Source organism: Phyllobates terribilis, unplaced genomic scaffold (genome assembly GCF_046119375.1).
Source record: "Phyllobates terribilis strain yellow unplaced genomic scaffold, ASM4611937v1 Scaffold_1__5_contigs__length_1240528914, whole genome shotgun sequence".
Classification (NCBI taxonomy): Eukaryota; Metazoa; Chordata; class Amphibia; order Anura; family Dendrobatidae; genus Phyllobates; species Phyllobates terribilis.
In genome coordinates this window covers 1,030,871,008-1,030,896,949 of record NW_027362761.1, presented here as the reverse complement: position 1 = coordinate 1,030,896,949, position 25,942 = coordinate 1,030,871,008, and the positions used below count along the sequence as shown (strand labels likewise).

General features: G+C 44.9%; 1 protein-coding gene across 2 annotated transcripts in view; it reads left to right on the top strand.

Annotated features, from left to right (window-relative positions):
• RXFP1 (relaxin family peptide receptor 1) overlaps positions 1 to 25,942 on the top strand; it is a 575,874-nt gene that overhangs the window by 498,397 nt on the left and 51,535 nt on the right. For both annotated transcript variants that reach the window (XM_073644759.1, XM_073644767.1), the window contains 2 exons: positions 25,564 to 25,635; positions 25,730 to 25,801. In XM_073644759.1, coding sequence (XP_073500860.1) covers positions 25,564 to 25,635; positions 25,730 to 25,801 — 144 coding nt within the window. The remainder of the gene's footprint in view (positions 1 to 25,563; positions 25,636 to 25,729; positions 25,802 to 25,942) is intronic.

Below are 25,942 nucleotides of genomic sequence, written 5' to 3'. Positions count from 1 at the left end.
GCGGTGGTTACTGGTGGAGCAGTCAGTGTGTCCAGGCGGAAGTTGACACTCCGCAGGTGGTTCAGGATGGATTCCTGTTGGGATCTCTGATGGGAGACTTCGTGGTATAGGTCAGAGAGCGAGGGAGCTTGGGTGCCACCGGGTTCCATGGCCCGAGCAAACTGTTACGGGTCCGGGTGGTGGAACCTCTGTGCCGAGGTGCAAGGAGGGACCCAGAGGGGCGTGACTAAGTATCAACTCGAACCGACCCTGGTCAGACGGCAGCAAACGACACCGTGACCAGGGAGGATCCGGGCTGAGGGACCAGGTGCTACTCTGGGGACGACTTTGTAAGAGAGCAGGTGGCTCCCACGGGTCAGATGGCTGGGACTGACCGGTATGACGGATGGACACGGCAAGCAGGCAGAAGTCTCTGGTAGCTGACAGGTGGTCACGGCACGTGACAGCAGAGCAGGTAGTAGTCTCTAGGTTTACCAGGCAGGTGGTCACAGCAAGTGACGGCAGAGCCTCCAGGCAGGCTGGCAGGAAACAGGCGGGCGCTCACAGGTGAGCCGACAGACCGACAAGGCAGGTAACAGGCAGGTAACAGGTGGGCGCTCCCTGGTGAGCGGGCTAACGGACACAGCAGGTAACAGGCGGGTGCTCCCAGTTGAGCGGTATGACAGACACAGCAGGTAACAGGCAGGTAACAGGTGAGCGCTCCCAGGTGAGCGGGCAGACTGACAGGGCAGGTAACAGGCGGATGCTCCCAGGTGAGCAGACTGGCAGACAGGGCAGGTAACAGGCAGGTAACAGGTGAGCGCTCCAGGTGAGCAGGCTGGCAGGCTTGGCAGGTAACGGGCAGATAACAGGCTGACAGGCAGGACGAGGAGTCAGGCTAGTAGCGGGACCTGAGGGCTGAAGCAGAGATCAGAAACTGTGCAACAACTTTGCTCGGGCACCTCCATTTTGGAGGAGGTGCCCTATATATGGGAGGACCCTCGGCTATTGGCCGGGGACTCCTTAGGACGGCGCGCGCGGCCCCTTTAAGAGGGGGGAAGCGCGCGCGCGCCCTAAGCACAGTGCCCGGGGGACAGCGCGCGCAGACAGCAGGCTGAGAAGGAGAGCGGGGAGCGTGGTGAGAGGGACGGCGTCTCTGCCCGGCAGGAGGCAGAGACGCCGAAGCTACAGGGATGCGCGCGCCGACAGCAGGCTGGGAAGGAGAGCGGGGAGCGAGGAGGTGAGAGGAATGGCGTCTCTGCCTGGAAGAAGGCAGAGACGCCGATGCTACAACAGCAACAATACAATACTGTATGATTCCCAAGTCATGGTATGTGACACATATTCCATTTTTTCTCTGTATTTGTCTTTTTTTCATCATTGTTTGTGTTGCATTGTGCATTAATAAAGTCAACTATTTTTAGCATGCATTAAAAGGCAGATGGTTTTGTGATATAGGACTTTGTAGGCAACTAGTAACTTGCTCGTAGTTTAGGGTTGCATCTATAGAACCTTTCTAAACTTGTCTGATAGAGCTTACAGTTCATGCTGATACTAGTTTGTATTTTGCTGAAAAATAAACACATTTTAGTGGTTTAAAACACCACACCAGCATTGTTGTTTTTTTAGCGCTGGGCCAGATCTCAGAAGTTACGTCTAGTGCTTGTTACTGGAGTTTGCCTAGGGGGCTCGGGTATGCACCGAGTATCGCGGGTGCTCGAGTGTCGAGTGTCATGTTCGAGTCCCCGTGTGCGCTTGTTTCAAGGCTGTTAGACATCCACAAAACATGCAAGCAAGGATTGCCCGTTTTTGTCAGGCAATCCCGACATGTTTTGTGGCTAACAGCCGCGAAACATGCGGCCACGGGGACTAGAACATGTCACTCGAGCACCTGCGATACTCCGTGCATACCCGAGCACCCTAAGCAAACTCGAGTAACAAGCACTTGCGCTCATTACTAGTTAAGTCACAAGAGCTCAATGCAAGTGTATGAGAGCCAGGATTGAGGCTCTTATAGATTGTATTGAAAAGTGACCTCTGTGTGCTCCATGAAATACTGGAGCTGCCGACAGGTCACTTTTCACCAGAGACTGAAAGGAGCAATGAAGGTGGCGGCAGGTGAGTATGAGACAGGGGGCAGGGAAAGTACATTTAAAGCGTCACTCCAGCAGTGCAATAAAAAAAATAGTGGTGCTTTAAAATTTATGTTAAACGTTAAAGGGGTATTATTATCTCCAAGATCCTATCTCAATATGTAGTATGTATAATAATAATATTTGAAAATACCTCCTCTTAGAAATGCAGTATAGTTCTTCTGATTTGCTATGTTTCTTACTCCATGTGCAGGGCATTGCAGTAGCTTAGGTATCCGTGGTTATGACCATTAACAGCTAAATAACTAACTGTCATTATATCAGTGGTTGTAACTGACGCGCCCCCTGGGACATATTCCTTTTTGAGGGGAATACCCGGCACCGGATCAGATGGGGGGTTGTAGTCTCCGAGCGGCTGTGACCCGGCCCGTGCCCAGGGCGTCAAGCTCAGTGTTATGTGGCAGTCCTACAGATGTTATTAAGAGTTCTTTTGTGTCGACTACGCCACCCGTTGTGATGCGGTCACTGTGGCCGCCGCTGCAGCAGGGTCCGCTGAGGCTGATGGTGGGTGCGCAGCTTGGTGAGATAACCCCCAACGGGAGGGGTATAGCCTCAGAGGGGACAGGCGCAGAGGATGGGGGTTGTGGTGGTGTAGTGCAGACGGCAGTGAAGACAGAGTCGGGTTGTGCAGTTAAGGGTGTTTACTTACTGCAGATGTTGTACTGGTCACTCCAGCTGCTAGTGACCACCCGAGCCGTGCTGCGTCCACCAGGTCCTGGATCCAGCCAACCCCCAAACAAGTCCGGAGCGTGGCCCTGAGCTCTCTTTCTGTCCCGTTCTCTGGCCGTCCCCACCAGTAATCCACCTAGGTCCAGCTCCCTCGGGCCTTCTGTTGGGACACCCTTGGCCCTGGGTTCCCTGACCCTTCATGTGGTGTGCCTTCGGGGTGGATGTGATGGGTGACCGTGGCAGACGCTGCCCACGGTCTCCGGTCTCTGGCTGGGGAATGTTTTTACCCCCACCAGCTTGGGTTCCGGTACCCTGATGCCGACTCTTCACCCGGTGCTTTTAGTTGGGATCTCAGAGTCCTTCTCTTCTGTGCTCTGGGTCTCTCTCTTTTCTCCTCTCTCACTCTGGGTCTTTGTCTTTCTTCTCTCCTCTGCTCCTTACTTGTTCTCTGCAGCTGACTCTCTGCATCTGACCCTCTGCATCTGACTTGTCCTCTGCATCTGACCCTGTTCTTAGTTGGTGCCCACCTTATATACACCCTCTATGTGTGAGCTCAGGTGACCAGCACCCAATGAGCTCCTAACTTTACCCAGGCTGCTCCCCCTATCTGCCCCTACACTACTTGGGATGTACCACCCCCCTCCCACTCCAGCCAGGAACAGACTCGGTCGTACCTGCACATTTCTAAGTGGGAGTACCGTCGGCCTGTTCCTCGGAAATGGGATGTATGTAGTGCATGCAGCCTACCGAGCTCAGTTCCACTCTCCATCCTTGCCCGGGAGTGGAATATCACACCTCTGGGTTGAGGTGCAATACTCCTGTAGCAGCCGAATCCTCAGGGTGCTACATTCCCCCCTGGTAAATCACAGCACGTCCTCGGGCTGTAAAGACAAAAACACCAAAACATACAAAATTTTTTTTTTTCATAAACATATAAAACATATAAAACATTATATATATATAAAACTTTTCATATAAACATTCTCGTCGTCTCTTGTTCAGGTTCCTCCTCCGGACACTGTGCAACGTGTGTCCGGGAAAAGTGCGACAGTCTCTTAGAAAAACTGGTTTTCCTATAAAACCGGTAGGGGGCGCTTTAGGAAGCGCAACTATATACAGGGGAAGTTGGCCGCTCTCAGTCCTCGGCCAGTTAAGGAGGGAAAGGGAATGGCTGCTCACAGTCCTCAGCCTGTGGGATGAAGGGGTTAACGGGTAAACAGTTCACTCAGCTGGTCCCAACGGGGACTATATATATGTATCAACAGTTTCTTTATACCCCGGTCGGGTAACTATTTACATCACTTCTCTGCCGCACTCAACGGCGTCTTCCTCCTGCTCTTTGCTTACAGCTGGTTGTTACTTCAGACCCATCCGGGTCCTCTTGCTCCTCCTCCCCGCACTGCAACTCCTCCTCCGTCAGGCGGTGTACGTGGAGGGCGTAAGGTCCTTTGGCACACTTGTGCCGGGTGAAGGTGACCTCGTCTCCGATGTAGAGGTCACGACCTCTGTGCCCCTCCGGCAGATGGGACTCCACGTCTCTGCGCGTGACAAAGACGTCGCCGTGGGTGTTGTTGTCTCGAATGAAGCCCCACCCATGCTGCAGGTTAAACTTTATTACAGTCCCGGTGGTACGGGGACTGTGCGCTGCACGGGGGTCCCTCCTGGTCCGGCTCTTTTGCTCGGCGCTCCTTATTTGGGCCTGTTGTTCCCGGACCCGCCTCTCTCTCCGCTCCCTCGCAAACTCCTCGAGCTGTTGGCGGCAGCACTCCGCTCGCTCTGCTGCAGCTGCCCTGGTTTCCTGAGTGAACCCCATTAGATCTTCTCCGGTGGGGTCCCACTCAAACTGTGCTTCCTCTAGCGGGGGCGAGATCCTTCTTACGGGCTTCGGAGCCGGAATCAGGGGTGCACACATGGCCCCAACCCTCCTCTGATGCTCCAGTTCGTAATACTTCTGGGGCCAAATGAAAGGCTGCCCGTCCGGCCACGTGTGCTGGGCAAACAAGTCCTCTCCCAGACGCGGCACCCTTGGTTTTACGGGTGCGGGCGCGGTGGTGGTGGCGCCCGGGTTGCCCAGGCCTTGCGGCCAGGCCTGGGGCACCTGGAAGGTGAAGGGCACCGTTAATACGGCGGCGCCCTGGGCTACCTGGCCTTGCGACCAGGCCGGAGGCTCCGCGGAGGTAGGGGGCGCTGTTGGTGATGCGACGCCCGGGAATTCTAGGCCCTGCGACCAGGCTGGTGGTACTTCCTGCTTGGTCACGCTCGGGGTCGAGGCGTGTGACGTCACAGGGGTCGCGGCGGCGGCTTCCGGTTGGGGCCTAGTCTGCGTCGGTGACATGGCGTTTTCGGGCACAGCAGGGGGACTTTCGGGCTCTGCGACGGGGAGCTGGGGCAGGTGAGCGGTGTCACGGCTTGGGGTATAGGCGTCCCCTTTACCTGCCTCCATGCGTTCGGCTCCCTCCTCGGCGCCGTCTCCGGCCTTGGGTCCTCCCGCGCCATCCTCAGAGGCGGTCTGCTTCCTCATCTCGGCTGGCGTGCTCCGGGTCTTGGTTTGCTGGGCCATCTCCCGGCTCCACTCCGCCAATGTCTCTCGCTGTACCCGGGCCATCCTCCGTGCGAGGCCCTCCAGGGCAGTCTGTGCACACTCCCGGTCTCGGGGGAGCCGTGCAAGGACCTCCACTAGGCCTAGTGGGGTCGTGGTGTCCAGCAGGCTCCTGACCAACGGGTCGGTGCTGCTCTGCTCTTCTTCCAGCAGGCTCCTGGCCAGCGGGCCGGTGCTGCTCTGCTCTCTGGACATCTCCGGGTGAGCTTCTCTGCTACTCCTCTCCAGACTTCTTGTCTCCGGGTGCGCTCGCTCCAGACTGCTCCAGGCGGCACCCATCTTTGTTCTTTTCTTTCGTCTCCTCCCACTTAGAGGGCGGTCCCGGGGCAACTCGGTGACTGTCAGCTCCAGGGGTAGTTCTTTCACGCTGACAGACACCTCTAGCATCACAGTCTCTGTTGGTGGGGGCGGTTTCCACTTTTGGCGCCATTTTCTGTCCCGGCCCACGATGGGAAGTGGCCTCTTGCCCTCCTTTGGCACGCCCATAATGGCGTCCGCTGCTCTTCTAAGGCGGGAAACCTTCGGATTTGGCGGGAAGCGTCGCCCAGTGGCGGGAAACTCTGCAGATGGCGGGAACAAGCTGGAAATGGCGGACAATCGGAGGGAAACGACTGGTGATGGAGTCCGATGGCGTGGACCCTCCGGAACCGGCAGGAGACTTCTTTCTGAGGTAAACTTGCACTTTTCTTCAGGCACGCAGTACCCGGTTGTTGTGGGCACGTAATCCTGCCGACTACGCCAAAGTTGACGCGCCCCCTGGGACATATTCCTTTTTGAGGGGAATACCCGCCACCGGATCAGATGGGGGGTTGTAGTCTCCGAGCGGCTGTGACCCGGCCCGTGCCCAGGGCGTCAAGCTCAGTGTTATGTGGCAGTCCTACAGATGTTATTAAGAGTTCTTTTGTGTCGACTACGCCACCCGTTGTGATGCGGTCACTGTGGCCGCCGCTGCAGCAGGGTCCGCTGAGGCTGATGGTGGGTGCGCAGCTTGGTGAGATAACCCCCAACGGGAGGGGTATAGCCTCAGAGGGGACAGGCGCAGAGGATGGGGGTTGTGGTGGTGTAGTGCAGACGGCAGTGAAGACAGAGTCGGGTTGTGCAGTTAAGGGTGTTTACTTACTGCAGATGTTGTACTGGTCACTCCAGCTGCTAGTGACCACCCGAGCCGTGCTGCGTCCACCAGGTCCTGGATCCAGCCAACCCCCAAACAAGTCCGGAGCGTGGCCCTGAGCTCTCTTTCTGTCCCGTTCTCTGGCCGTCCCCACCAGTAATCCACCTAGGTCCAGCTCCCTCGGGCCTTCTGTTGGGACACCCTTGGCCCTGGGTTCCCTGACCCTTCATGTGGTGTGCCTTCGGGGTGGATGTGATGGGTGACCGTGGCAGACGCTGCCCACGGTCTCCGGTCTCTGGCTGGGGAATGTTTTTACCCCCACCAGCTTGGGTTCCGGTACCCTGATGCCGACTCTTCACCCGGTGCTTTTAGTTGGGATCTCAGAGTCCTTCTCTTCTGTGCTCTGGGTCTCTCTCTTTTCTCCTCTCTCACTCTGGGTCTTTGTCTTTCTTCTCTCCTCTGCTCCTTACTTGTTCTCTGCAGCTGACTCTCTGCATCTGACCCTCTGCATCTGACTTGTCCTCTGCATCTGACCCTGTTCTTAGTTGGTGCCCACCTTATATACACCCTCTATGTGTGAGCTCAGGTGACCAGCACCCAATGAGCTCCTAACTTTACCCAGGCTGCTCCCCCTATCTGCCCCTACACTACTTGGGATGTACCACCCCCCTCCCACTCCAGCCAGGAACAGACTCGGTCGTACCTGCACATTTCTAAGTGGGAGTACCGTCGGCCTGTTCCTCGGAAATGGGATGTATGTAGTGCATGCAGCCTACCGAGCTCAGTTCCACTCTCCATCCTTGCCCGGGAGTGGAATATCACACCTCTGGGTTGAGGTGCAATACTCCTGTAGCAGCCGAATCCTCAGGGTGCTACATAACCATGGCTACCTAAGCTACTGCAATGCCCTGCATGTTGAGTAAGCGACATAGCTAATCAGAAGAACTATACTATATTTCTAATTGGAGGTATTTTATTATTACTATTATTATTACACCTACTACATATTGGGATAGGATCTTAGAGATGGGAATACTTCTCTAAGGACAAACAATCTGAATAGAGCTTTACTTTCCAGCTTAGATGTATTTCTATAGTACACTCGCAAAAATATTCCGAAAGAAAATTAAAATGTGCATCTATTAAGTTGATGTCTCTGTGTAGTGGCTTTCTCTGGCATCCCAGCTCCGGGAACTGCAAGTTCAGGACTCAGTGGGCATTCTCTGTGAATCTGTTCTCATTCTCCCTACCTATCTCTAAATGATCTCACCTGTGTTCTCTCAATATCCTCTTCCTTATGACATGGCTGTGCAAACTGAGCCGTGTTTTCTTTTATAGTTTTTATTTTTTACATTTTCTAGATAAATGCAAACTGGGTTTTCTCCTCAGGTAAAAATAACATGCTGGTTGTGAATAATGCTGACCTACGCTGACCATAGAAAGTGCTCACAAGTAGGTTTTAAAAAGTAGCGTAGAAGTGGAAAGAAGAGCCATTTGACTGCAGGATCACACTACACACAGTCCTCGTTTGTTATCGTTAACCGTTGAACAGTAAACACATAAGATTGTAGGATATTTTTAATGAAAACTTTGCAAAGTTATTTTCTTTATTTTGAAAAAGCACATATAGCCTTGAAATATTATCCTGAGAATATTTCCAGGATCTCTAAAAAGTTTTGCCTGATATAAATTGTACTAGTAAAGTAGTTTTCTACCCCTTTCTTATTATTAATGTTTGGTCCATGTGTGTTATAAAAAATATTTAGCACATCCTCACGCATGGATGCCCCGCCGCTCCACTGTCCCACTGACCAGGTCCTCGGTTGCCTTCTTATTCTTCTCTCCTGGCGTGTGAGTAATTACCTGCTGAAGGTAATCAGTGGCTGCACCAGTGAAGCAAGCAGGATGGAGGAGCGGCAGAAAATTCATGAGTGAGTAAGTGGGCAGGCGTTATTGGAAAACTGGCTAACATTTCCTTAAAATCTTCTATACTAAAAATCCTAGATTTTGTTACTGAGCATTTAATAAGTTATACATCCATTTCACATAGTGATGCAGAATGAGATGCTGACAATTGAGTGTCATCCAGCATTTTTATACACTTTTTCAGTTTTTCAGCTGTGCACATTCTTTACTTTAAACTGCATTTGAAACCAAATAGACTATTATATCCATGTGTTTTCTTGATGTGGCAGAATAACAAGACAACATGACCAGCAGAGCACAACAGTTGCTTCCAATCTGTAGGTGAAATTGGACTGAATCCCTTTCCGCTCCATTGCTAGCCTGGGCATTCCCTGATTGTATATTGATAAGATCTGCAGTTTTATATATTCATGTATGAATTTCCCCATGGACTTCAAGCTCTATGCTTAAAGGAATACAAAACCTAGAAATGAATAATTCACATAAGCAAGAAATATAGCTGTTCATCTGTGGCACATAATGCAATATCCTGAAACAGTCTTGTAGGAATCATCCAGAGAACACAGGGTTAATCTTCCGCAGATCAGTTCTATCTTCTGCTGATGACGGGCTTGACAATATTGTGTCCTACTGCAGACAGGGCATGGCAGGGAGGCTTCTGCTGCAGTGAGTTGTCTTAAGGCAGGTTTACACTAGAGGATTATTGGGAACAAGATTTCCTAGAAGCACTCTTACTTAATAATCGGGCAGTGTAAAAATGCTGCCAATTACAAAAAAATAAGCCAAAACAGAGTATTAAACGACCGCCGATTGACAAACATGTGTCATGGGTGTTTCAGATATGACAGACAGTCGCCCTGCAGTTGGTTGCAGGAGATCCCTTCGTTTGGGATTACAGATATCTTCTTAGCTATCTCACTCTAGGACCCAGCGGTTACCTCCCTCCTGTTCTAATTGACAATCAGTCCTGGGTGTTTAAATACTTCCTGGTTGTTACACAGAGGTGCCAATGATATTCACTTGACCCCTTGTGAAGGCTTGGAGCAAGTGCAGTTCGTACTTCCTCTCTGGTGCTAAGAGGACGTGTATCCTATCTCTCTGAAGTCGACTCAAGCTAAGCTACTTCCCCCGTGTCTGTGTCCCCTTTGCTGTCTTTAGTTGTCAGTGGGGATCGACAAGCGCTCACCCCCCCCCCCCCTTCCCTATCCAGGGCCAAGTGCTAGGGAAATACAGGAATAAGTTCCTGTGTGGTGATTGATGAGGAACCACTATAGGGTCGGTAGGGAGAGACAGAGTGATTGCAGATCAGCCTAGGAGGTCTCCACTTTCCCGTTTCCCTAGTGTCTGGGCTCCCTTCCCCTCATCCCTTAGTGTCGCACTTTGTCTTTCCTACACTGTGCGTGACATTATGTAGCCAATCAGTAGTTGTTTAATACTGCTGGTCACCTAGTAATCCCACCCTTAGGGTTACACACAAGACAATCAGTAGGAAGAGGAACATTGCTGAGCTCCTTAGACAAACAAAAAAATGTGTTATATGTTTCGTAGTTTTGGCTGTAATATAAGATAAAATAGGATCAAAGGGGACATGGCTTGGAAGAGCTTAGTGGATGGTTGTGTTCGGCTGATGCTCCTGCTAGAAATCTCCCTATAAGCAACATAAAACATTACCAGAAGACCATTCCTCAAGAATGTGACACTGTAAAACCTCAGTAAACCAGTGGATTACAAAATGGAAATATCCAAGAAGAAAGACAAAGATATGGACCCTGAAACATCCTAACCAGGCAAAAGACGGGCCGCGCCAAGGCCACATCAGTAAGCAGGCTCCTGCAGTACGAAGTCTCATTCTAGAGCTTGGTTACCTCCCAGAAAGAAAGATAGCACGGCCAGAGAGAATACAGAGCAGGATTCCCAGATCTCAGAGAAGGTATATGCAAAGCAAGAATTAAAAAAAAAGTTCTCACTCCTGCTCTGATAATTGCAAAAGAACAGTGGCTGCTATAATATCATCCGAGTCAGACACTGACAGGGATGGCCCAGCCTCTTCTATTGTGAGCCAGGGCAAACAACGTCCAATGCTTGATCTCTCAGGCTTCTTCTCTCCTGTACATACCCACATAAAAGCAAGATCTTAGAGACTTAGTCCTCTCTATTAATAAATTAATGGAGATGAGCATTCACAATAGATCTGACACACTGCAACTCTCTATTGAGAGTGGTTCAATCTGAAGACAAAATGGAAAAAATACAAAATGAAATTGAGAAAAAATACAAAACTTTAAAAGAAGTGAAAACATTAAAGAATAAAATAATAAACTTAAAAAAACATAAACGGACAAACAGTTTCAAATGAGGGTGGATTTCAAAGGAAATTACTCAGAGCAAGTTTTTCAACTATATCCAAAACAATCTTGGAAAAACCATGCTACAGTGGCATCTAAAAGTTTGGGCACCCCTGGTCAAAATTACTGTTATTGTGAACAGTTAAAGATGAAATGATCTCTAAAAGGCCTAAGTTAAAGATGACACATTTCCTTTGTATTTTGGCAAAATATTGTGACAGAGTCACTGGTCTCATATACGACGGGAGGTATGTCTCACTTAGGAAGCTCTCCTGTGTGAACTGAAACCTACTGAATTTCTGCCAGCATGTTATATCCTGGGGGGCTAACTCTCTTAAAAGGGTGTGGTTTTATAGGAATGGCAAAGAGGGTGGGAGGCCATTCCCCTACCTCCCCTCAGGGAGTAGCCGAGCAGGGTAAAATGCTCAGTCAGCTTTGTTTCTCTGGAATGTGTGGTCTGGAGAGTGAAGTCTCCAGGCTGTGTTTGGGTGAAACCAGAGAGCAACACCGGAGGACTGGTGTTGTTGAAGACTTCACTGTGCTACCTGCAGCGGGTAGAGCCTCGCTTACTATTGGACTCTGTCATACCTTATCTTTTTGTTTTTCCCGTTAACCCCAAGAGAGTCTGTTTATTTTTATGGGACACTGATGGAGTTTATGCCACAGAATAAACCAGCAGGAAGTTAACCCAAACTGTGTTTCCTGTGTCTGCCTCTGGAGAGCCGAGCAAGTCGCTTTACCAATATATATATATATATATATATATATATATATATATATATATATATATATATATATATATATATATATATATATATATATATATATATAGTACAAACCAAAAGTTTGGACACACCTTCTCATTTAACGATTTTTCTGTATTTTCATGACTTTGAAAATTGTACATTCACACTGAAGGCATCAAAACTATGAATTAACAGATGTGGAATTATATACTTGGCATTCTCTTGATGAGCTTCAAGAGGTAGTCACCGGAAATGGTCTTCCAACAATCTTGAAGGAGTTCCCAGAGATGCTTAGCACTTGTTGGCCCTTTTGCCTTCACTCTGGGGTCCAGCTCACCCCAAACCATCTCGATTGGGCTCAGGTCTGGTGACTGGGGAGGCCCTCCCTGAGCCATACAGCCAAATTAGGATCATTGCTGACTTGTCAAAAAGAAACCTTCCAGATCAGAAGATCTTTCAAAAACATCACCACAGCTCTGTGCCAACAAAAGAGCCCCTAGAAATGGGGAATCCCAAGAAAACAAATTGTTATCTTTAAAGAAAATCCCACTCTTATTTTTTACACCAAAGAAATTCAGAGATTTTTGCATTATATAGTGGATCTCAAAAGAAATAAGAAAATCCAACTAAGTCAGAGAAACCTCATACACATATATTTTCATGGATTTACTACATTACAATTTTTGAGATTAATCGTTGTCTTATTGCATGGATTATAACCTTCATCTGGAATTAAACTTTATCATCAGGGACTAGCAAGTGCTTATAAGCCTGAATTTTTCCCCCCAATGGTAGCTATCCCAAATTGGATATATTTGGGTCCTACCCGAGGATTATGTAAGCATATTGAGAATATGTTAATGTCATATGTTTATTTGTGTATATTGTTTTTATGTAGATTATCACTTTGATATAAGGTCATGTACTTATTACACTTTAAATCTCAATCTTGAATGTACATTTTGTAACAAAAGATTTTGGTGAATTCTTCAAATTCACTCTCTTTTTAAAAATGAGAATAAACATTGTAACATTAAATAGTCCTTATAAAATGTACGTACCCTGGAGTGAAACCATTAGCCTGAAAGCAGATAGGAAACAAAAATATCATCAGCTAATGCTCCTAAATTTTCTTATAAAAATTTAATTCACAATCTCTCAAGAAAAAAGTGGGCGTTATAACTGCAATTAGAGATGCAATAAAAAGCCAACTTATTTGGCTTCACAGATAAAAATCACAGACAAAAGTAGAAGGCTCCATATTTTAGCATGCAAATTAGAAAATCGTATATAGACAGTGCATATTTCTCAAAAAAGGCCAAATTAAATTCTTAAATAAGTTTATAAACAAAATAAAAGAGGTACAGAAAGGACATTTAATATGGTTTGGAGATATTAATATAATTCCCAATAGTCAATTAAATCAATAATTAATTCCCGATAAACAAACTAAGCCTACACCACAAACACACACTAAAGAGCCAAATTAAAAAGCCTACTGATTGATGACTATGACAAAGTAATACAATCTACAAAAGCCAATTGGTACTATTCTAATTATAAAATGACAAAATTAATGGAAAATAAAGTAAAATTTCAAAAACAACACAGCAGAATTAATGAAATTAAAAAAATCTAAAATTAAACAATATATACATCTGAAGGTTACAACAGAAAAATTTGCTTCTTACTATTCTAAATTTTATCATTTAGAAATTCAGATAATATATCAAAACTTTCCCAACAGGATATTGATACATTTCTACCAAATTCAAAAAAATATCAACTATGGATTGGAGAATTCAGAAACACTATTGAAGAGGATAGATCAATTATACAGAAACTCAAAAATGGCAAATTTCCATATCTAGACGGTCTATCCAATAAATATGAAACCTATGAACATCTTTTATCACCCTTTTTGACAGAACTTTTTAACCATATAACAAAGGAGTGAAAATTCTCTTGGGAAATGGTACAAGCAACTATAGTTGTAATCCTGAAACAAATATAATTAACATCAGTCACAAACTGTAGGCATAATCTTGCTCCTCAAAAAGCATTCAAAAATTTACTCTAAATTGATTTGAACAATTCTACCTAACATAGCCCATGTAAACCAAGTAGGATTTCTTAATGGAAGATTGGCCTCAGACGGTACAAGATGCATTGTAGATTACTGCATACATTGTATATTCAGATTACCTCTTCAGAGAAAAAGAGGACTTGAACTCTATAGCGCCACCTATTGGAAGCAGCAATCCTACAAATCACAATCAACCCTTTGACGAGTCATGCAATATGATTTAGGATAAAAGCCAAATCAGAATCTCAGTTTGCAGACACGGTGTTTCGGGCTGTTGGCCCTCGTCAGTGCAAAGTATGAGAACTGATTTTGCTAGATGAGAGGCTCTGGACTGAGGTCTGAGGGGTAATGTTTCTCCTTGTGGAGAGTGACATACCGGCTCTGGCGTGTCAAGGTAAGGAGGCTTATTCGCCGTTGAAAATCAAAAAATGCCTTCTCTGCTCCTATCTCTGGACACAATGTACAGTAGACAGTTCACAGGATCTACAGAGATTACACATTTTGTACACTACAAAAATTTGGCTTACAAGGTCAAATTTTTCAATCTATGAAGGCATTATACTCATGTCCCTCAGCAAATTTATTAGTCAATAACCAATTATCAGGCAATTTTTTTATCACCAATGGGACTAGACAGGATTCTCCCTTATCCCCTTTGCTTTTCATTATTAGCTTGGAACCTTTTGCAGAATCCATTAGGAATCATTTTCTTATTAAAGTCATACCTATTGTATTTCAGACAACATAAACTTGGACATTTCACCGACGACATAATTATATTGACAGACCCACTCAATTCTAACTGGGAAATCACATAAATAATAAATTTAGTTTAGTTTTTTATTATAAACTTAAAACCCAAAAATCCAAAATTGTAAGCTTCTTTCTAGACTCTGATTTACACAAACATATTCAAATAGAATTTCAATACCAATGGACAGAAAAAAAAAATAGTTAAAAAATTGTAGAAGAAAATATTTCTGCCATCTATGAAACTTACAAAAACAAATTCAGAATTTTTCACAGCTTGAAACCGCATGGCTGAGAAAAATTATTTTGTATAAAATTATTTTGCTTCCAGAATTACAATATACTTTCAGGACCATTCCATTTTTAGTACCAAATGCCTTAATTAAAAAATTACAAAACCAAATTTCATATTTTTCTGGAAATCCAAATGCCCCAGAATTGCAAAGAAAAATACTGTATCAGCATAAAATATACCACAAACAGAACCAGACTTTGATATAAATCATGCTAACTCCTTATTAAGCATTTTACTTAGAAAGACAGAGTAATTACACATGCAGCAATTTTTGTGAAAAAGTATAAATCCATTTATTTTACATATATGCTGACAAACAATTAAAAACAGTTATTTAGCAGACAGTGAGCCATAGTAAATAATGAACCAATCAATTGGTTTGGTTTGCAGGTTTACAAGTATATATCCTGAGTGGCATTAACATCAATCAAATCACATTGCAGTAAACAGTTTAACACCAGTCTTTTTAGTAATCAGAAGGGCTTTATCTTCCCCTCTCCACGGGAGGTGGCAAACAACAGGCAGAGAAAACACAAGTCACAGTTTAACAGCACGCCATTATATATATATATACCTCAGTCTATGCCTCAAGTGCAATCATAAATGCAGGCTGCAGACTATCAGTGCTCATGTACCCAGTGCACAGTTACCCTGTGCTGAAATCTCAGAACCCAGTTAGTGTCACCTCACTGAATCAAGCAAGAATATCTCATTTTGTGGTGTTAGCAGTGTCAAATCATGTGTTACATGCTATTACCAGTCAGGAAAGCTGTTAGGACCCACTTACCACATGACCCCTGGCCCCAATGCACATTTCACACTAGCTTCCTCAAGGGAATGTATCAGCATAAAAGCAGAGGTGGGATTGGATCACCAAATGTGATGAGACATTACTAAATCAATATCATTATGAAAACTAGAAAATGGTTCATGAATTCTGGAGGGTCGGGTTGGAAAGATGTCAAACTATCAATTAATAGTAACCTTCCACTCTCGTAATTATTATTAGCCCATTTATTGAATCCTTCTCTTAAATTACCTACTCATCCAACTTTAACCACTTTCCGACATGTGCCGTATATGTACGGCACATGTTGGGTTTCTCCCTTTGGTGCAGGCTCTGGCGATGAGCCCGCACTTTTCCGGCACTTGACAGCTGATCTAATCAGCTGACATGTGCCCCTAACAGCCGAGGGTGGAATCGCAATCTACCTGCGGCTGTTAACATGTTAAATGCCGCTGTCAATCTCTGACAGCGGCATTTAACATGGCCGCGGCGGAAGGACCTCATAAGTCCTGCCCATCGGCGCCCGTGTCACATAACCGTGGGTCGCTGAAGGGTTGGCATGACAACGCGGGGTCTGCGGTTGTCATTGCCGGGAGGCTATGAGTGCCGCCCAGCGGTCGGCGCTCATAGCCAGTGAGCATTTATGCTACAAACAGGTGATCTGATGATCGCCTGTGTGTAGCAGAGGCGATCAGATAATCGCAGCTTCTAGTCTCCTATGGAGACTATTGATGCATGTCTAAAGTAGAAAAAAAAGTTTTTAAAAATATTAAAGAATTAAAAAAAATATAAACATTTAAATCACTCCCCTTTTGCCCCCTGCAAATAAAAACAATAAAAAAAATCAAATATACACAGAGTATTATTTCAATATTTGCAGATGACACTAAACTCTGCAGGGTAATCAATACAGAGGAGGACAATTTTATATTACAGGAGGATCTACAGTACAGACCAAAAGTTTGGACACACCTTCTCATTTAAAGATTTTTCTGCATTTTCATAACTTTGAAAATTTTACATTCACACTGAAGGCATCAAAACTATGAATTAACACATGTGGAATTATATACTTAACAAAAAAGTGTGAAACAACTGAAAATATGTCTTATATTCTAGGTTCTTCAAAGTAGCCACCTTTTGCTTTGATGACTGCTTTGCACACTCTTGGCATTCTCTTGATGAGCTTCAAGAGGTAGTCACCGAAAATGGTTTTCACTTCACAGGTGTGCCCTGTCAGGTTTAGTAAGTGGGATTTCTTGCCTTATAAATGAGGTTGGGACCATCAGTTGTGTTGTGCAGAAGTCAGGTGGATACACAGCTGATAGTCCTACTGAATAGACTGTTAGTATTTGTATTATGGCAAGAAAAAAGCAGCTAAGTAAAGAAAAACGAGTGGCCATCATTACTTTAAGAAATGAAGGTCAGTCAGTCCAAAAAATTAGGCAAACTTTGAAAGTGTCCCCAAGTGCAGTTGCAAAAACCTTCAAGCGCTACAAAGAAACTGGCTCACATGAGGACCGCCGCAGGAAAGGAAGGCAAAGAGTCACCTCTGCTTCTGAGGATACCAGCCTCAGAAATCGCAGGTTAACAGCAGCTCAGATTAGAGACCAGGTTAATGCCACACAGAGTTCTAGCAGCAGACACATCTCTTCAACAACTGTTAAGAGGAGACTTTGTACAGCAGGCCTTCATGGTAAAATAGCTGCTAGGAAACCACTGCTAAGGACAGGCAACAATCAGAAGAGACTTGTTTGGGGTAAAGAACACAAGGAATGGACATTAGACCAGTGGAAATCTGTGCTTTGGTCTGATGAGTCCAAATTTGAGATCTTTGGTTCCAACCACTGTTCTTTGTGCGACAGAGAAAAGGTGAACGGATGGACTCTACATGCCTGGTTTCCACCGTGAAGCATGGAGGAGGAGGTGTGATGGTGTGGGGGTGCTTTGCTGGTGACACTGTTGAGTATTTATTCAAAATTGAAGGCATACTGAACCAGCATGGCTACCACAGCATCTTGCAGCGGCATGCTATTCCATCCGGTTTGAGTTTAGTTGGACCATCATTTATTTTTCAACAGGACAATGACCCCAAACACACCTCCAGGCTGTGTAAGAGCTATTTGACCAAGAAGGAGAGTGATGGGGTGCTACGCCAGATGACCTGGCCTCCACAGTCTCCAGACCTGAACCCAATCGAGATGGTTTGGGGTGAGCTGGACCGCAGAGTGAAGGCAAAAGGGCCAACAAGTGCTAAACATCTCTGGGAACTCCTTCAAGATTGCTGGAAGACCATTTCCGGTGACTACCTCTTGAAGCTCATCAAGAGAATGCCAAGAGTGTGCAAAGCAGTCATCAAAGCAAAAGGTGGCTACTTTGAAGAACCTAGAATATAAGACATATTTTCAGCTGTTTCACACTTTTTTGTTAAGCATATAATTCCACATGTGTTAATTCATAGTTTTGATGCCTTCAGTGTGAATGTACAATTTTCATAGTCATGAAAATACAGAAAAATCTTTAAATGAGAAGGTGTGTCCAAACTTTTGGTCTGTACTGTATGTAACTAGAAGCTTGGGCTATTAAATGGCAAATGAGCTTTAATGGGGATAAATGTAAGGTAATGCACTTGGGCAGAGGAAATAAAATGTATAATTATATGCTTAATTGTAAAACACTGGGCAAAACTGTAACTGAAAAAGACCTGGGTGTATTGGTGGACGACAAGTTTACGTTTGGTGGCCAGTGTCAGGCAGCTGCTGCAAAGGCAAATAAAATAATGGGATGCATTAAAAGAGGCATTGATACTCAAGAGGAGAACATAATTTTACCTCTATACAAGTCACTAGTGCGACCACACTTAGAATACTGTGTACGGTTCTGGTCTCTGGTGTATAAAAAAGACATAGCTGAACTAGAGCGGGTGCAGAGAAGAGCGACCAAGGTTATTAGAGGACTGGGGGGTCTGCAATACCAAGACAGGTTATTACACTTGGGGTTATTTTGTTTGGAAAAACGAAGGCTTAGGGGTGATCTTATTACTCTGTACAAGTATATGAGGGGACAGTACAAAGACCTTTCTACTGATCTTTTTACTCTGAGGCCTATGACGGGGACAAGGGGGCATCTTCTACGTCTGGAGGAAAGAAGGATTAATCATAATCACAGACGCGGATTCTTTACTGTAAGAGCAGTGAGACTATGGAACTCTCTGCCGCATGATGTTGTAAGGAGTGATTCACTACTAAAATTTAAGAAGGGCATGGATGCCTTTCTTGAAAAGTATAATATTACAGGTTATATATACTAGATTCCTTGATAGGGCGTTGATCCAGGAAACTAGTCTGCCTTGATTTGTTTTTTACATAATTTATTTAATTTTCTATATTTATTTAATGCCTCATCACTACCTACTTGCTTTAGTTCTCTAAATGCTTTCTTTTTGTCACTTATTGCGCCCCTTGCAGCTCTATTTAGCCATAGTGGTTTCCTCCTATTTCTAGCATGTTTATTCCCAAAGGGTATATATTGTGCACAGGTCCTATTCAGGATGTTAATAAATGTCTCCCATTTGCTTTGTGTAGCTTTATGTCTCAGGATATCGTCCCAGTTAAGATCATCTCTTAACCGTTGGAAATTTGCCTTCCTGAAGTTTAGTGTCCTTGTAACCCCTCTACTACACATCTTATTAAAGGTTACATGAAAATGTATTATTTTGTGATCACTATTACCCAAGTGACCCTCAACTCGTATATTTGATATGCGGTCTGGCCTATTGGTTAATATTAGGTCTAGCAGTGCCCCCCTTCTTGCTGGGTCCTGAACCAGTTGTGAAAGGTAATTGTCTCTCATTGTTGTCAAAAACCTATTACCTTTGCTTGAACTACATGTTTCTGTCGCCCAATGTATTTCAGGGTAGTTGAAGTCTCCCATAATAATGACTTCTCCTTGAGTCGCTGCTTCATCTATTTGCTTTACGAGGATATTCTCCGCTACTTCCATTATTTTTGGAGACTTATAACAAACCCCTATCAGTAATTTATTATTTTTTCCCCCTCCCCTTATCTCCACCCACAGGGACTCTACATTTTCATTAGATTCACATATATCCTCCCGCAAGACAGGTTTTAAGGATGATTTTTACATATAAACACACCCCCCCCTTCGCTTGTTTGTACGGTAATTTCTGAACAGACTATAGCCCTGTAAATTAACTGCCCAGTCATGGGTCTCGTCCAGCCACGTCTCAGATATCCCTACCATGTCATATTTTCCAACAAAATTAATTCTAATTCCTCCATTTTGTTGGTGAGGTTTCTGGCATTAGTGTACATGCATTTTATGTATCTCTCTGTACCTCTATTCCTTCTTACTTTATTGACTGTTCTAACCCCACCCCCAATTTATTTATTTGTGCCCAGGTCACTATCTGCACTATCTTCCCCACCTATAAAATGAATACCCTCCCCCCCAATCCCTAGTTTAAACACTCCTCCAACCTTCTAGCCATTTTCTCCCCCAGCACAGCTGCACCCTCCCCATTAAGGTGCAGCCGGTCCCTAGCGTAGAGTCTGTAGCCAACTGAGAAGTCGGCCCAGTTCTCCAGGAACCCAAATCCCTCCTTCCTACACCAGTTCTTGAGCCACTTATTTATCTCCCTAATCTCCCGTTGCCTCTCTGGCGTGGCATGTAGTACTGGTAGTATTTCAGAGAATACCACCTTGGAGGTCCTTACTTTAAGCTTGCAGCCTAATTCCCTGAAATCATCTTTAAGGACCTTCCACCTACCTCTAACTTTGTCATTTGTGCCAATGTGCACCATGACCGCTGGGTCCTCACCAGCCCCTCCCAGTAATCTGTCAACCCGATCAGCGATGTGCCGGACTCGAGCGCCAGGTAGGCAGCACACTGTTCAACGATCCCTGTCTTTGTGACAGATTGCCCTATCTGTTCCCCTAATAATTGAGTCCCCCACTACCAGCACCTGCCTGGCCAGCCCTACTCTCCTATTTCCCTCTTTACTGGAGCTGACACTCCTCCGGCTTTCAGGGGACATGCCTTGCTGCAGTAGTGCTACCCCTGTACCGTCACTCCCCTCATCTGCCAACTTTGCAAACTAATTGGGGTGTGCCAGATCAGGACTAGCCTACCTGGCACTCTTCCCTCTACCACCCCTTCTGTCACCCAACTAGCGACCTCACTGTCCTGCAGCTCCCGACTACCACCCTCCCCCACATCTACCCCAGTGAGCTGCTGCTCAGTGAGCAGCAGACTCCTTTCCATGTTGTCAATGGATCTCAGTGTTGCCAGCTGCTCATTTAGATCCAGTATCTGGGCTTCCAAACGCACAATGTGCACACATCTCGCGCAGCAGTAAGCAACCCCGACAGACTGTTCAAGGAATACATACATGTGGCAAGATGTACACTGGATAGCATTGTCAATAATGGAGCTCATTTCCTAATGGGGATTGCTATAGACAGAATGTTAAGTAAAAAGAAAAGTAAAGAATTAATGAAATACAGACAGCAATTCAGTCCAAAGTCCTCCCTTCCAAACTCCCTGAATCCAAGTCACTGAAAAACAAGTTACACACTTACTTTCGTTCGCACTTAAGCTCCGGACACACTCAGCTCGTTCACACTCACAAACTAAGCGATTTAAAGAGGGGTTTTTTTTGTATTTTTTTCCCCTTTTCCAGCAATGCACCCTTCACCTCAATGCACTTCCAAAGGACTGGATGCTCAACCAGCTGCCCCTAATAAACCCTTAATTATGACCCCTTCCCTTTAATTAACCCCTTGTGAGTAAAGCTACACCTCAGGATTTTAGTGCAATGTAGTTAACCCTTAAATACACAGGTAGTAAACTAAGAAACTAAAACTGTAGTGAGAAAATAGGTTTTAAAAAGCCCAATAAATCTAAACAGGTAGAAAAGCACTCAGCAGGTCACAATGCAGCACTCACCGCAATTCACACAGGTATTTTCTGCAGGATTCCCAATACCTCTTCACTGAAAAACAAGTCACACACTTACTTTCGTTCGCACTTAAGCTCCGGACACACTCAGCTCGTTCACACTCGCAAACTAAGAGATTTAAAGGGTTTTTTTGTTTGTTTTTTTTTCCCTTTTCCAGCAATGCACCCTTCACCTCAATGCACTTCCAAAGGGGTAGAAGGAGAGCAAAAAGCTAAAGCTCGAAAACGGAAAATGGCTCAGGGGTGAAGGGGTTAAATGCAGCCAGTAAATGAAGACAAGATAAAATACCAACCATTGTAGAAATAATAGAAAAAAATGAATCGTAATACTTATCAGTTTATTTTTGCTATCAAAAATAATTTCACAACATATTCTTCAACTTGAAAACTTTGAATAGAAATATTTCCTCCAGTGAGGAAAAATCCACATACAACTTGATTAATGAAAAGAGAAAGAGTCTGATAATTTCAGTATAATATAAGACATAGTAATATAAAAAAAAAAAATGTTAAAATTACAAAAGACCTCAATGTTAATGATTCAATATACTCTAGTTTATATAGTAGAATGATATCATTAAAATGCAGAAGTTAATTTGTTTTCTTTTTATTCTCTCCATTTGTTGTCTTCTCTGTCTGCCTCCCCTTTCACTCACCACATTACCCCCTATTTCCCTGCCCCCTTGTGGAAAGATTTACGATAATTAAAATCATTATATAAGTTTTTATCCCTTCCTTCCTCCTTCCCCTATTCTTTCATTCCCGTAATTGTTTCCCTTATTTTGTTGATAAGTTATATTGATGTTTTTGTTTTATGTATTTTTTTTAATTAAATCACATTAAAAATGACTTTGAAAATAAAACAGGATGAAATTTAGTGAGCCGATTAAGGGGCAAAGTGCTGAGATATGTGTTTCTTTTTTGTGCATTTTTGTGTTTAGTGTTCCTTTAAAGTAGTTGGAAATGTAATGAGAACCTCAGGATAGGTCATCAAAATCAGATTGCTGTAGGGGCCAACACCCAGCACACCTACAGATCAGCTATCAGCTTCCGAGGAACAACACAGCTCTGTTTAAAGGGAATCTGTCAGCAGATTTTGCTATGAAATGTAACAGCAGCTTGAGGTAGGGACAAAGACCCTGATTCCAGCATTGTATCATTTAGTTTACTGGATACAGCATTTATTTTAAAGTAACTGATTTCTCTGCTGCAGATCTAGCAGAGCTCAGTTATTGAGCTGTGTATTATCCACCCACACCTCAGCTTTCTGTGTGCATTGCATAGTGACAGTGAGCTGATAATCAATGTTGGGGGTGGGGTTGGACTAACCTGAAAATGCCAAGGTGTCCTGTAATGATAGTCTGCTGATAAAACGCTGATTGTATTGAAACAATAAAACACTGCTCAGCAAGTGACATCACTGTAATCAGAGTCTCTGTTCCTACATCATGGTGCTCTCAGATTACATAGTAAAAACCTGCTGACCGATTCCCTTTAAAGGGAACCTGTCACGTCCTAGCTACTATCTACACTGCCCCCATAGCGTTGTTAGTGATGCAATCTGCATCACTAACAAGCTCTTTTCATTAAAATTGTTGGTAGTATAATGATTTTATAACGTTTTATATACTTTGTGCTACCTGATCATTTCCAGTCATAGGGATGTTATTCTCACATTCAGTCACTGCTGGCGCCGCCCATGTATTTGAATTATTATTGTGGGGCGCATGTGCATTTGTACATGTCCGGCCGCCTGCGCAGTGAGGTTGTGTGATAACCAGCTTCACTGTGCATGTACTATGTTCCCCGCGTGTGCGCAGTGAAGCTGCGAACTACACAGCCTCACTGCGCAAGAGCGTGGAATAGAGCATCATAGTGCGAGCAGAGTGAAGCTGGTTATCATACAGCCTCACTGCGCAGGCGCGGGACCCGCAGCCGTACTTGCTAAAATCAGCACGATTCAAATTAACTTTTATTAAAAGGGGTTATCCCATCTTTTGATATAAATCTCCAGTCACTGTATGTGACTATAGACTTCTGAATCCTTACAGCGTGCACACTGCAAGCTGTCAGGATTCTCCAGTGTTGTTAGAAAGAGTGGGCAGTCATGTGACCACAAGTATGCGATTTGCATACTTCCAGCCACATTTCGACTAAACATGCACGGCTTGACTCAATTCACTTGTACTGAGCAAGGCCGTGCACGTCTAGTCTGCACATGACCGCATATATGCAGATCGCATACTTGCTGTCACGTGACCACCTGCTTTCATTGGCAACACCAGAGAATCCTGACAGCATCCGGTGTTTACAGTGGGTGCAGACTTCTATCCAAAGACTGGACAAGACCTTTAACAATATGTGAATCTAAAGTAGAACCAATGTTAAATATGTTACGCTCATGCCCGGACTGACTGGCGTGAGCGTGATTAGTGATCCTACTGTACCATGAACCGAGGAGTGCCTGGAGGGGCGTAATTAAGTATCAACCCGGTCCAACCAAGGTCGCACGGCGGCTCAGTCGACTCCATGAACCAGGGAGGAACCAAGCAGAGGGACCAGGTGCTACTCCAGGTCAGACCCCGGTCACAGCTGTTGACCCACACCGGGGAATGCAGGAATAGGCAGGTTAAACTGGCATATTGACTGGTGGATACTGGCAGGCACGGCTGGTATGCAGACAGGTGGGCACTGGCAGGCACGGCTGGCATGCAGACAGGTGGGCACAGGCAGGCACGGCTGACATGCAGACAGGCGGGTACTGGCAAGTAGGAACGTAAGCAGGATAGGGACCAGTACAGACTGGGGTACAGGAACAGAGCCACAGGTGCGGTAGACAAGCAAAGCAGAGCAAAACCCGCAGATGCAGTGAACAAGCAAAGCAGAGCAAAACCCGCAGATGCAGTGAACAAGCAAAGCAGAGCAAAACCCGCAGATGCAGTGAACAAGCAAAGCAGAGCAAAACCCGCAGATGCAGTGAATAAGCAGAGCAGAGCAAAACCGCAGATGCGGTGAACAAGCAAAGCAGAGCAAAACCGCAGGTGCGGTGAGCAAGCAGAGCAAAGCAAAACCCGCAGATGCGGTAGACAGGACAGGGCTCTGTTCACATGGAACAGACTGGAAAACACAAGAAGATAGCTGGAACACAGTAGTTAGATACAGAGGCAGGGAAACAGAACGAGCAGAGCCAGATACACACAAGGTACTTGCAATGAAGTAGCGAGTGGACACAAAACTCACAAACAGAAGTACAGAGACAACAAGTTGGAGTTAGGTGCAGGTTCAGACACTACAGGAAAAGGGAAGGTACGGACATAGAGAGAAACAAGTCAGGACACTGTTCAGACAGGAACTGAACCGGGAACAAGATACAGGAACGAGCCTGGGAACTCAGCCCCCAGGGTGGCGGAAACAGACTAGAAGTCAGAGGTATAGGTAGCAGCCCTGGGTACTCAGCCCCCAGGGTGGCAGAACAGACTAGATACAGGACAGGACCTGGCAACTCAGTTTCAAAAGACAAACTGAGTGAAAGTGTTGCTCAGGCACCTCCTACTGGGTGGAGGGGGTTTAAGTATCCAGTGACTCACAGCAATAGGCTGGGGACGCATTAGGACTGTGCACACAGTAACTATAAGAAACAGGCAGAAGCCGCGCCGATGTCCTAAGCAGTCAGACAAGAGACATGGACACAGCAGATACTGAAACAAAATGTGCATCCTGGACTGACAGGTAAGATTGCGGTCTTGCATGGTGGGAGGTGGTGCACCATGCAAGCACGCCGCCAGGAATGTTACAAAATATAGTTTAAAACTGAATTCAATATATCATTTTCAAAACATTACTTTCATTTTTTTCCTGCATCAATTCCAAACTGCCACCGACAAATTGATGCATAAAGGTAGATTGTCAAAGTGATTTTTAATCTAGAACAAGAATATACATCAGGGGTAAATTTAAAATTGTGTAATTTGAGAGATTGGTGTATCCCTCTGAATGCTACATCACACTATATACTTGGTTGATTGTACATTCATTATTTGTGTATTCTCTAGTGCCATCTAGTGTTCTTCAACATATCTGCAACCTCTGCCAGAGTTTCTTAGTGGTAAGGTAATACATTTTCTCTGAATTTTAATAGGTATCTACAGCACAACAGGATTAAGATCATTTCTGTGAATGCATTCAGAGGACTCCATAATCTAACAAAACTGTAAGTGTCAGAGTGATCTCTGTCATATATCTAGAATCTGCCGTTAATAGGCACATTTCTTACATAGCTATGGTATATTTATTATTTTTTGCAGTTATTTAAGTCACAATTTAATAACAACACTCAAGCCAGGAGTCTTCAGAGAGCTTCATACCCTGGAATGGCTGTAAGTTTTCATTTTTCACATTGGATCCATATTTTTTGTAATTATAAATTATTTTTGGATTTCATATTTCTGGAGGTGTTTTTTAATGTGTGTAACTCATTATAACGTTTTGCTATGACAATGTAATCTTCCATTGCTTAT